Source organism: Struthio camelus, chromosome 5 (assembly GCF_040807025.1).
Source record: "Struthio camelus isolate bStrCam1 chromosome 5, bStrCam1.hap1, whole genome shotgun sequence".
Lineage (NCBI taxonomy): Eukaryota > Metazoa > Chordata > Aves > Struthioniformes > Struthionidae > Struthio > Struthio camelus.
In genome coordinates this window covers 66,572,451-66,585,959 of record NC_090946.1, presented here as the reverse complement: position 1 = coordinate 66,585,959, position 13,509 = coordinate 66,572,451, and the positions used below count along the sequence as shown (strand labels likewise).

Genomic DNA, 13,509 nt, shown 5'->3' with positions numbered 1-13,509 from the left:
GGCAGAACTGGGAGCATAATCCATGATACCCGACTAATCCATTACAACAGCTTTCCTTCCAAGGATGGAAGGAAATCGTCCCCCACCTTTCAAAGAGCTGGCGGATAACATTGTGGGTTGGGGTAGCTTCAGATTTTAGGGTTTCACTCCTGTGGACGTGTTTCAGTTTTGTTAGCAGAAAGGTGCCTTCATTCCACACACATTATCAACTAGATTCATTGCCTGCCACTTCCTTAGAAGAAAATGCTGATCCCTTTCTTTTAGTGGCTTTTTGCCAGGCCAAAAGGCCAGCAAAATGAGCTCATTTTTAACATGAGGCCCATTCGGTTTTTTTCCTTTTACCATCAAAATGTATCAAAGATGTATTGTGCACTGAAAACACCTGACGGATAATATCAGCTATCATATTCCTCCAGTCAATAAAACCTTTTAAAGATTTTTATAGGGAGTGCAAAGAATGGGGTGTGATATGCGGGGTTACTGAAATTATTTTTATCAATTACAATGGTTAATAGTCCAGTATCGTAATAATAAAGCTGCTTCTCTTCTGTAAGATTGGTTTTGTATCGAGATAAGTAAGGAGCATAATTATGATATTAGCTTAGTTGAAGGCTTAGTAGGAATGTGATTGCATTATCTTAGTCTCTCCCAGGGACAGATCTTGCTTTGTTACATTGGAATAAATCCTACTGGAGTCCACTAAAGTTTGTGGAATTACTCTGACTTTGCGCGGCTGAAAATAAATTAAGACTAAACTCTACTTCTTCAATTTCACATATGGCTCAGCAATCTATTGCAATTACTTGCAGTCTGAACTGGCTAAATCTCTCCTTCAGATATACCCAAAATGTTTTCAGCTTGCTGGGATAGATGCATCTGTGCAGAAAGAGTATCTGCCCATCACATCTTGCACTCCGAACACACAAGCTCAGGGAAGCTGTAAATGCTGATGAACGGCTGCAGCGTGGCTCTATATGGAATATTTCCATAGAGAAAAGCACTCAGCAAAGGCTAGGTGATCAATCCGTGCACGGAGAGGGAGATTTGACTATCACAGGGAAGTGTGAAACACCCCAAAATGGAAATTGTCCATATGCTGCAGGACCTGCTCAAATATATTCCGGAAATTGGTCAGCTAAAAATGGGTGTGAGTTATCTGTAAACTGCAGGCTTGAAAACACTCTTGCAAACAAGGCTTGTGCCTTCAGCGAGAATAGAATAAATTCTACTTAAGAGATGGTATCTGGAGGCTAGATCAAAGCCTATTGGGATGTGAGATGAAATATGACTTGTAGTGCTCTGAATGAGACTTTCCCATTTTTCATAATGGTTCTAGCACATACACTTGTGCAAATCTCCTCCCTTCTCTGCATATGAGAAACAAGAGAAGGTCTGGAGATGTTTAAACTGTGTGCTGCCTTCCTGCTGTAAATCGGATTTATCAACCCACCACCAAAGATTGTTTGGCTAAGACTGAAGTATTCGACAGGCCCCAGGGAAATAATGGCATTTTCTGATTCAGAGGAGGCACCTAGTTTTTTTGATAAAAAGCAAAGGGGTAATGCAGCTTAAGAAAGGGAACCTCCACAAAAAGTCTAGAACAGAAAGTAACCCATGTACATATTGCTTTCAAGCTGTGCAGGTAATAACATCTGTGTTATCCTACTCCTCCAAACTATTTCTAGTTGGGAAGAGTAAGTCAAAAAGGTCACACAGAGAGATAATAAATAATAAATATTGGGGCATGGCAGTTTGTTTGTCTTTTAGATATAGGTCTATCCAACTTACTAGACTGCGAACAGAATTATAGGGAATACGTGTAAAAGCCTTGGGAGATTCAGAATATTGTTTGACAAACAGATGAACAGTAGTGAGCGCATCGCTGAAACTTGTCCAGATGGAGCTACTTTTTATTATAACTGTAAAACATGTGCTTTGTCTGTGGGAGGCAGTTGAGCCAGTAACCTCTTCCTACGAGGAATGAATAGTACGCTGCTTGTTTTCTGGACGGATTGATGGTCTACATATGGCTATTAACTAATTTAATAGAGAAAAATTAAAGTTTCAAAGAATTTTCATCCTTAGGTTTTTTCTTTAATTTCTATCTTTACATTTTCAAATAAAAAAATACTCAGATGAAATTTTTCTGGTCCCTGTGAAAGAGTCAAAGTGAAAAATCAGAATGTGACTCCGTTTCCATGAGCTTAAAAAATATTTCCAGAGATGTTTCTTTCCCTTTGCTTTGAAACATGAGGCCTATAGGTGTGGGCCATAGCGCCGGACTAAGCAGCCCAGGTTAGTTAGGGCAAGGCTTGGGGTGGGAGGCTGCACAAAGTTCCATGGCTGTGTCCTAGAAAACAACTGTCTTCAGTGCACCGAGCTTCTCTAGGAGGGGTCCTGTTCACAAACTAGTGTTAGAAAGCAAGTTTATGTTTCCGATAACTTGCTGTCCCAGGAACTGATTCACCTCTAATGGCTAATGTCCAGATGCATCAAACTGTTGTTTGATGAACATCCATATTACTGAGATATAAACAACCTCCCTTCATTTCCTTTACATTTGTGTAAACATCCAGGTCACTGAGGCAAATGATCCACTAATTGTAACATCAATAAATAATATTACAAAATGTATGCTTGCATTCTTATCCTGTATCTGCTAAATAAAGATGTTTTTAAAGTGTGACTATAGCCCACATATCATCTTGTCTGGGCTTCCAGGATAGAAGTCTAGCCAAGATCTCTAAACATAGTTACTACAGGTATTGGTAACAGCCTAACCAGACAGCAATGAAGTGAAAATATATTTACCAAGTATTTACCCTGTTTCTTGAACAACTTCTGTAACCCAGGAGGATGTTACTGCTGTTAGATCTCTACTGGTACATAGGTAACTTGAATATTTCTACTGTACAGTGAAGGCACATCAGGGTAGACAGTTCCTATAAAGTGAATGGGTGTATCATATGAGACCCAGTTTTACTGAAAGTCATTTATGTTTATCTGTTGCTAATTACTGAAGTATCATCGGTATGTTAGTGGTGGAGAGATTATCTTTGAAGTTACTGCATGTTTGAGTGACACTTCTTCAGCTTCCTGATACTGCCACTTCCCTGCTGCCACTCTGTCTCAGTGAGTGGCGGGTAACATGCATAGATGCTGACTGGCAGTCGGCAGCATGTTCTTCAAAGAAAAATCATGTCACTGCAAACACAGGAGAGGCACATGAACCAAGGCTTCAGCTTTCAGCTTATGAACAAGCTTGGCAGCAGAACAGCTCTCTTATTTATCTTTTCTGATAGCACAGACTTGTGCTGTGAAATACAAAAGCGAGGCTGTCTGCATTTACATTAGCAGAAATTGGTAGTAACTTTGTTCATAGTAACAGCTACCTCAAGGCAAAACTGCTTTGAAGGATAGATAAGTTCTTTGGATGTTACTAAAAACACCTTCACTGAAAGAATCGAAACATCAGAAGGATTTTTCATTCATCGGACCACCTGCTTACTTATTACACTCCATCTTCCTCCTTCACTGAAGGCAGGTGGCCTTGAGCTCACAGATGTCACAGTTCAGTCCTGACATGGCTCTGCTGCGTCCCGGCTTTCTATCACTGCAGGGAATGCTCAATTCTTTGCCTCCCTCACTCTGTAAAATTTGCAAAAGAAAGGTGCCTTGTAGCTTTCAATGTCAAAGAAACCACTAGCAGTTGATACTAATACACTTAAAATAACATCAAGTCTGTTTTTTAAATTTTGCAGATACCTTTTAAGCACAATTTACAATTTTGTATCCACTGTTCAGCAAAGAACAGAGCTGAGCTGCAGTCTTCTGAACCCTGGGCTGATGAAAGGGAGAACAGAGAGGCATTTTCTCCTCTCACTGCTTTTTGAAAGAAAAATGACACTCTCTATTCCTATTTTGTAAGAAATGAGATAGGCATTTCCTTCAGAAGAAAGCTCAGGGCAGCAAATAGCAAGTGGAGGCAGGCATCTCCTGGCAATGCTGAGTGAGGTATCCGAGCCCCAGAAGGAGATGAACTTAAGATCCCCACATTTCTCGGCTGCCGGCACAAGGTCACTCCCTCTTCCCCAGCTGGGTTTCCCTGGGTCCCACCTTCAGCCTTGCTGAAGCACCCTTGCTGGCTGCTGGCCTTGGGCATGATGCTGAGCAGTGACACTGCTACAGAGGCAGGAGCTTAGGAAACGGGCTTCGCGATGCTCAGGCTCGTCTTATGAAATCAAATTTTGATTCTAACTCATTTCTTCAAAGCACCTTGAAGAATATGAACGTTGCATGGGGTTAGGTTGTGTCTTTTAAACTCTCTTACCATTTACTATTCTGAACAAACTTTTTTTCCCATTTCTTGCTGGTCTCCTGCTCATAGCTTTAATAACCCTATGAGTAACAAAGCATAATAATGTCCTGATTAAATGAACAGTCCTCTCAGTTTTTGTTTGATTTTGTTTGGAAAGCCATATAAAGAGTTTTCTGTTTTTTTTTTAAAGTGTGTAATCGTGAGAGAAATCAGTTGATACCCTCTCTTTGTACTCTACCAGCAGAACTGCATTACAGCCAGTAGGGCTATGCCAAATTTACACCAATAGCAAAAGCTGACAGGGAGGACTTTGTCAAACTTGCTAACTGATTTTCGTGACTAGATGTGGTCAAGGGCCCAAAAACTTCCTTTTTGCTTAAGAAATTTTCTAAAGGCAGGACGTACAAATTCTATTTGATGTGCGTTGTTACATGGACCTTTACATAGGACTCTGCAGAGAGCTGGTACAGAATCAATAAGAACTTCTTTGATAATTAAGATTTATCATGTAACATGATCAGAACTTGATCTGAAATTGAAGTTTAACATGTGTGGTACACTATTAAATGGCTCTTTGACGCTTTCTTGATTATAGGATACATGCAAATTAATGTATACATGGTGGAGAGGTCATTACGGACTCTGAAACATCATTTCAGGCGTGTACTACGTTATGCAGAGTTGCATGTACCTTTCATTTGCAGATGTTTTGCATGAAGAATGCGCCAATTTGTTTGCTAAACATCAAAGCACAATGTGTAGTAAATCATACTGCAAAGCAATGCAAACCACTTGTTAGTGAACAGCCTGTTTCGCCTACCACCAAGTGAGTATGTCACAGATATGAATGTTTATTCCCTGCTTATTTCCTCACTAATTTGAAACATCCATCTTATCAATGAAGAATAACACTGGAATGGAAATGCATGAATATGGGACTGCACTACGTCATTTGAAAGGGGGCTTAGGGTGTTACATGCAGGAAGATCATGCACTAGCTTATCAGGCACAAAATGGGATAAAAGGGTTCCCCTTGGTGTGTAAGGGGAAAACTTCTATACTTGGATCGCAACAAAGTTAAAATTTGAGAGAAAAAAGAGCTAGTGACAGACAGACCTAGTGACATAAAAAGAGCTCGTGCCCTAACACTAAAGGACAATTTAAAAATTTCAAGAGAATAAAAGGACTTTGCATATATAAAAACACAGGCCAATCTTAATCTTTGTGATAAGTGCATAAACTTCCCTCGAGCCAGTGATTTAAATGGTGCAACACAGAGGCAAGTTTGACCCAAAATCCATGTCTGTCATCCATTTGGAAATAAACTGAGTGAAGGAGTTAAATGGAGCATTCCCCAAGCCTGAACATTAGTGTCTGTGAAAATGAATTTAAAAAATGCCTCAAACTGGCATTTCCCTGAGACCCAAGAGAGTGGTGGCTCTGTTTTACTAATGCTAACCCTGAGCAGCTGATGAGACAGAAGAGAATCTCAGGGATGCAGAGAGCCAGCAGAACCCTGATAAAATCTCCATTCCACTATTTTCAAGCTCTGAAAAAAGTACACTTTCAATGCATATCTAGTACCAGTTGCAGAATATCACTGGCTACTTCTCCAGCAGTGTCACCAGAAAGATCTCACCAGTGTAAGGGCGTCTCTGAACCACTCTATGAGATGGCACATTGCCTTCATGCTGGGAGATAAACTAGGGATGTGAAAAGAGCAAACATGCTCTTAGGGAAGAGAAACCAAAGCAGAAAGGGAGAAGATAGGAAAAAAGGTAGAGTTTCAGGAGGAACAAAGAAGTTATTCTTGAAATCATTTCTAGAAAAAAAGAAAAATATAAATAAAAGTGAAGATGAAGGTATTTTTTTTAAGTGAAGAAAGAAGAGGAAGGCTAGACAGGGAGAGAAAATGGAGCTGGAGAGAAGCAGAAAGACATTAAACATCAAAATATTGAAAGAAAGGTTAAACAGGAGAAAGAAAAGATAGACACTAGAAGCCACCAAAAAATTCTCATTTTTTGACCATTCATCGGATTTTGAAAACAATAAGACGTTTAAAGACAGTCGCAACATTTTTTTCTCTAGGAAGAAATGGGACAAGAAATGTTGCCATCAGATTCTCCATTCATCTTGTCAGAGATGTGGGGGATGGATGCTTTATAATGTCATGAAAGACAGAGCTGCAGGAAGTTATGTCAGATACAGACAGGCACAGCATGTCAACTGCTCAAAAAGGGTTCAACAAAGCTTTTTAGTCTTCCCTTCCAATTCTATTTCCATTCTCTAACAGCTGGAATCCCAGTTAATATTAACAAGCCTTAAGTCTTATCAGCTGAAGAGGGATGTAAGATGTCACAATGAGAAGTATTCTCTTTGTGTTTATAATCAAAACAAATTTATCTTCTTATAATCAGAATCTTTTACTAATGCTTTTCTCGGCTGAAATTAAATGTCATTAACTATTTTTGTATTAATTGCTATTTTTTTTATTAAATTATGTTAAGAACAATAGCCCAGATTGACTATTGTATTACATTTGTTTATCTAGTCCTCTTTTTGCCCTTAGAACCACCTTAAACTCAAGGCACTGATATCTGGGTCCAACATCTATACGAAATATCTGTACAGATAGCACAAAGTTTTTTGCTATTACTATATACAAAGCTTCAGCTTCAAATAAAGGTCACGTCACTTTTGAGGAGAGAAGTTGTGGAGGATACACTTCAGTGATGTAACATGGTCTGTTATGGGATTTGTGCTCAGGTCCCTCTGTTCAGAGTCACTTTAAAATATTAAATGAGATGTCTTTACTCAGTGATGTGCAGATTCTTGTTAGCTTTCCGAACTTGCTGGGCATTTCCTGAATTGCCTCACAGTAACTGTTGAAGGGTCTGGACTGCGTCATCAAATGGTGACAGAGGCCACTAATTGAAAAAAAGGGGGATGCTTGCATGATTGCCATGGAGAGACCAGTAGATCGCAGCAGGCATAGTGTTTTCAGTCATATTGTTTTACCTAACTCAAACATATACAACATGGACTTTTATGTCTGAGCTGGTAAACTAGGCTTCCTTTAAGGACGATAAAAAGAAATAGGAATACCTTGGACACAATGCATCTGATTTATTTTAAGTATCAATTTTAAGTTGATCTGAACCAACTTTTAAAAGTACTTGTTTCTTTCCACTAACTGTAAAGGGAGCTTGGGGTGGTCCTCACAGCTGTACATATCTCTATTTGATCAGATGAGCCCTGCTCCTAGTGACTGAACATGGTGGTTTTATGATGTGAGTTGGGTCCTCAGTGGACATGATTCACCCTCATTGCAGTTCATATTACTTGGCACTTTGAAGAGAGAGGCTTAGGACAACCCAAAGACAGGGTCTAAGCCTCAGGAGGCTCCCTCCATGCCTGATATGGAGGTGCTGGTAGAGCTGGGACTGTACCCAGCCTCCTGGTAACAGAGCTCCCATTCCAGCAACCTTCATCTAACTCAAAACACATTCTGCTGCTCTGACTGGCATGGAGAAACCAACAGACTATGACGTGGCCTCAGTTCCAGAACCTCCATGCTCTAGGCACATCATTAAGCTTGAAAAAGTTTAACTCCTGATTTGAACTGTGCTCAGAAAGATAGTTTCAATGTAAGAACAGATCTTAAATGTCCTTGTTTTTAATTTATATTGCTAAAACAAAGTTTTTTATTTCTGTCCTTTCTTCTCCCCCACCCCACCTGTACCTGTGGTCATCCAAGGAAACCACTGAGAAAAGAGGAGAACGGAACCAGTCGAGCTGAATATGCAATGACCTCCTCCCAGAACAACAAAACAGTTGATAACAATGCAGTTGTATAATTCCTGAAAGCTGTTCAAGACACAGGAGGTGTTAAACTTTAAAAGCACACACATAAAGTATGCAAGGTGGGTGAACTAAGGAAACGAAACGCGCTCTGTGGCCAAGGACTTCATTTCAGAAATAGCACCTGCATCAGTGATTCAGAAGAGAAAAGCAAGCTGCTCTTCAGGCCTGCTGCTTGTCCAAGGGAGGATAAACTTGCCCGTGTGGGCTACCCAGAGAAAAGGCCTCACAAAGGCATAAGCATCGCATGCTGCATCTCTTGAAAGCAACGTCACGATGACTCCCACTTCTTCTTCTCCTCCTCCCACTTTTTATTTTGGACTGAGTAAGCAAAAGCTGCTTAATTAGCATCTTTTGATGGGAAGGTGATCTGACAGAGTGGCAGCAACTCATTATAATGGGTCTGAGGTTCAAGGCTGAAAGTTGTCACCTACATGCTTCTCCAGCCTGTGCAGTGTTGTCACTTACAAGCTAGCAGCTTGGTATGCTTAGTTCATTCATTCTTATCATTCTTATTATTTTGTTATTAAAAAAGGGAAGAAGGTTTCTGTTAAGCCATCAAGCAACCAAAAAATGCATGAACTTGTGACTTAACCCAGGAAACTCATCTGCAGTCTCGTGACTATGCAATTTCCATGGCTGAAGACTTTCGAGGCAAAAGAAATCAAGATATGTGATCTTAGCAATTAGCATTGCTAATGAAAGAGATAATTAAGAGGTGCTTTGAACATTATTACTTCATAATCAGCCTCCTTTTTGCATCACATTTTATTTTTTATCTTTAACAAGTTTTTTCTTTGTGAAATTCTACACATTTCTCTGTGTTTGCATCACACTGATTTGCCAGGGACCCCTACAGGAAAGATTTTGTTTACATTTTGAAGTGACTATTTGGGCAGGATTGTGTTGAAAGGACTAGCAGCATTGTGAAAAAGAAGTCCTCTGCATTCACTGATCAGTGTTGTTTCCTGAAAGCGCTGAGTCTCTGGAACTGACCCACCAAGGACATCGTTAAGTCTGGCTTAGAGGACCATTTATGAGGAACTGGTAAGTCGGATGTGCCCGTGTTAACTCAGTCTCTGAACAGAGCCTGCCAAGTGTGCCAAATTCAACATAATAGCTTAATGTTGTACTTTTCGTGATGTGGATTGCAGATGACTTAAAGCAAAGCTGAATCCACCCAAATTCATTTCACTTAGGATCTCAGGTTAGACTCAGTACGTAACCCCTAGGATAAAGGCCAGTCATCAGACTCTATCTAGTGTTTCCTTACTTTCTGAAAAATTTACTTTGTGTCACACCTCCATGTGTATGTCTCCATTTACCTCTGTGCTGAAAGCAGCGACGAAGTGAAAGACAAATTTCCACACTGGCTTCTTGTCTGGACATCAAGCTTCAATAACACTCAGTCTCTGTGTCTGTGAGTAACTCACGCAATCCAGCCCAGTCTCGCTCTGTAAAGTGACTGCACTCCAGCCTTCGAGTCTGTCAGTACTGCAAAATATAGATACTTTCAGTTTTATATAAGGATGTGCCTGAACTGCAAAAATTAGATCTTGATTTTGAACCCACTCCTGACTGCAGTTGGACTGTCTCTGGGATTTAGAGTTTGGCCTGCTAATAGAAGATGATGTTCTGCAGGCTTTCCCCCCAAAAAAGCTCTGGGATGTTCAAATCAGCAGTTTCAGCTCAGGCCCATCTCTAGTTTTCTATTACCTAAAGAACAATAAGGTATATGTAAATATAAGTATCTTTTCAATGATAAAATGAAATGCTGCTACATACTACTGTTGAGAAATTTATGGAGTTAATCATTTAGCCTTTTAGCCTGTCATCACTATGTAGAAATTAAGCTACATAAAATTATTTTTTAAAAGTCTAGACTTTGCTGAGAAGTGAATGCAATGATAACAGTGAAAGGGAACAAGTAACCCTTTGCCCAAAAGTATGATCGTTCCCTGCCATAGTTATATTGTGTGCTTGCACAAGATACAGTGATATGTACTTAGATCCAAAGTGGGATTAAAATAACAGAATTTACATTTTGACTCATTTTACATTGTACATGTTGATTGCCTAAGGCACTTAGCCCCTAAATATTATAATAGAAATATTTCAAGTATATTTCTAGAATATTTTTTAAGCTATAACATTTATTTTGGTGTTGTTACCTACCTATATTTGCCTTTCTTTTTTTACTTCAGTTGTTTGTGCATAAATGTGGCAAAGTTTGAGACTGGTTGCATGTTTAGCTGAGAGTATAAAGTATGAGTGCAGATGAGTTTAGCATGATACAGGCTCAGGATTAGCACTTTTTTCTAAAGGTTGTTTATTTTATTTATTTTCTAACAAAGCTTTAAAGGCATGTTCTATAAGGCCAAAATAACAAAAGGGATTTGTAGCTCAATAAGTCCATTAAATTGTGTCTGTTTTTTGCAAAAAAAGTCTAAAGAGAAGGTCACGGGACACTCTTATCTTCAGCATTGTCAATGGTAAAATGTCTTCACTGAGAGAAAAATCCTGACGCATGGCATCACTCACAAGCAAATCTACCCCGGACCCCTAAAGATCTTCGCAGTGGAACATAAATGTTCAAATCTTCATACAGAGCAGGGCAGCAGGACATTTCAAGGGACACCCACACAGAGGTGGGATTTATTTTCAACTCTGCTGTTGATCAGCTGTTTACTAGCAAGTAATTTTGCCTTTCTGTGCCTCAATTTGCCCATCTGTATAATCATGATAAAAATACATACCAGCCCTGTGACAGTATTTTAAGAGGTATGGATGTGTCTTGTATACATAGGAGGCACTGCTCTATCATTATATTCCACATCCTCATATTAAAAAAAAAAAAATGGTTGGGCACATTAAAATCACAATCACCATAATATTTTAACTAAATGTGCGGCTCAAAATATCTCATAAACAGACACTCCCCTCAATGTCTTTTCATTCTCCATTGGCCGCATGAGAACAGCGGCACACAGGCTAGGAGCTCCTCCTCTCTGCTTTTCCAGAGTCTTTGCTCTCAGCACTTGCATAGCTATACAGTAGGAAGAGAGAGGAAATTCTGTATGAGGTTGTTTTGCCTGTAGATTCCTGGCTTTCTAAATACAGTTGACTACATTGCACCAAAATTTAAGGTGGTCTTCAGAAAGGCACTAGAAAAAGTATACCGGAAGCAGATTTAAGTCTTCAGCAAAGAGAAGTCAGGATGGTGGCACCTTTGGGGAATGATTTCTGAAGTTTTCTGGTGTGGTTTAAGGTTATTTTAAGACTCTGCAGACTACCTGCAAGGCTTTTACAAAAGGGGCTTCTGTGGAAAGGAATAGTCTTGATGGATAAGGGTTTCACTACAGCAGTGGCCCTTTAAAGATGGAACTGGCAATTCAAAGTACAGCTTTATAAGCATTTCAAGTTTATTTTTAGCCTCCAAAATATCAGGCTTAGAAAGGCGCTGCATACCTCCGTTCACAGAATAGGCAGATCCTCAGCAGATGCAAGGAGGCCTATTTCTACACAGATGTAAACTCCTCTGCTCTTACGCCTCTGAACATAGCCAGACCTACTCATACAACAGAAAACTGCTTTGTTCAGTCTAAGGGAGAGGATTAACTCTGAACTTTCTTCTTAAAACCCATTTTAATTGAATTTGCATCGCCACTAGCAGACACAAGCAGATACTGCACTTTAAAGGGCCTGAGCTGCAAATGTTGTTTCGTCAGCCCCCAGCGATGCCAGGAGGAGCTGGAGGTGTCAGCGCCTTGCAGGGAGCCACAGCTTTGCATCCCTTCCTGGCTCAGACGCAACACTGAGGTGTGACCAGAAAACCATCTGTACCTTGGACAGATGCTGCAAAAACAGACATGGAAAGAAAAAGGAGAGTTCTACTAAGTATAAGATATAAATATATTGATATATATCTATACGGAGACTTAATTGTCCATCCTTGCATGCCATATGGTCATGTATAGCATGTGCAGCAAGCGCAGGCCTCCTGCTCTGACCAGATAATGACCATAGATGCTGCCAAGCAATGGAGAATCAGGCCTATGATAGATATATATTTACAATACTCCCTGCATCTGTACAAACAAAAATAGATTATTTTAAACTGCAAAATAGTGTGTTTAAATCAATGCATGAATGTAAATATTCTAAGATCTGCCTTCTTAACTGTGTACCACATGTACAGATGAAAACAAATATTGTTTATAGGAAATCTGTATCAGTGGTTAAATGACTAAAGAGAAAAAAATATCAGATTTAATGTTGTCATGTTCCTCAAACAAGCCATTAATGTATATTTCGTATTTAAGGATATTGCTCAATAAGTATGTTCCGTACCAAAAACTGTGTTGCATATACGGATTGTGCAGTACCCTATTTTAAAAAGGCACCATAATTAATTTTTATTTTAAATAAAAATGTACTTGTAAAAAGTTTCCTGTGTCCTGTTGGTTGTGTAGCTGACAGTACAGATACGCTGAAGCGAAACACTGAACAATGGAATGAATGTAGTGCCTATTTAGGCACTTCTTATATTGCCTAAATTAACCCTGTATGTTTAAAAATGTTCTGTATTCTGGTTCCAGAATAACCTGTGGTTATTGTTCACGGCTGTATGTGCCCAGGTTAGGGTCCAGCACTGTAGTTTTAGTCCTAGATATAAACAGTGCAATACTGGTGCTAGATGTTGACACTTTTCTTATTCTCAAAACGTCTCTCATATGTGCCTCTGCACTGATCGCACCAGTCGGCTGCTTCCTTGCCTACAGCAGCTCTTACATCAGAGCACTGTGGGCTGTGCACAAATGGGAGAGGAAGTCATTTGTTGCAGGAAAACTGGATGCAAAAGTCAACGTCTGATAGAACCACACACTAGTAAATTGCTGCAGCTGCCCCAAACCTTAAGAAAGCCCTTTCTCTTTGCTATGTAAAAGGTACTGCAAGTTTCCCTAATAAAATAATGCTTGCAAGGAGTGATGTCTCTATCAGTACTCAGTAACTTTATTCATTCTTGTACAAGAATGAATGTGTACCGTTTTGTATTTTAACACTGTATGTGGACTGGATCCTCCCTTTTCTACACAAGAACAGATGGACTAGTCCTTCAATAGATCTACACTGATTTATAGTAGCTAAGCCTGGATCCCTTCGCCAGGATTCATCGCTCCTAATTTTAGGCCTTTAACTGACATATGAGTGAGGAACACAATCTATATTAGGTTTCTCTAAAGTCAAAGGTCTCTCAGCAACCTGAACTGCCCTCTCACAATGTGTTTCTTCCTTGACTTACTTCAGAAGGAGCCTAAAGTAACTCCCCA

General features: G+C 39.7%; 1 protein-coding gene across 4 annotated transcripts in view; it reads left to right on the top strand.

The window, feature by feature from the left end:
- Positions 1-12,627, top strand: part of PRIMA1 (proline rich membrane anchor 1) — a 63,990-nt gene extending 51,363 nt beyond the window's left edge. For 2 of the 4 annotated variants that reach the window (XM_068946906.1, XM_068946905.1), the window contains exon 4: positions 8,076-12,627. In XM_068946906.1, coding sequence (XP_068803007.1) covers positions 8,076-8,175 — 100 coding nt within the window. In that variant the 3' untranslated portion in view covers positions 8,176-12,627. Of the gene's footprint in view, positions 1-4,913; positions 4,979-5,022; positions 5,145-8,075 lie in introns of those variants that run through there. The other 2 variants (XR_011141633.1, XM_068946907.1) reach the window with 2 other exon arrangements.
- Positions 12,628-13,509: the final 882 nt, after the last annotated feature.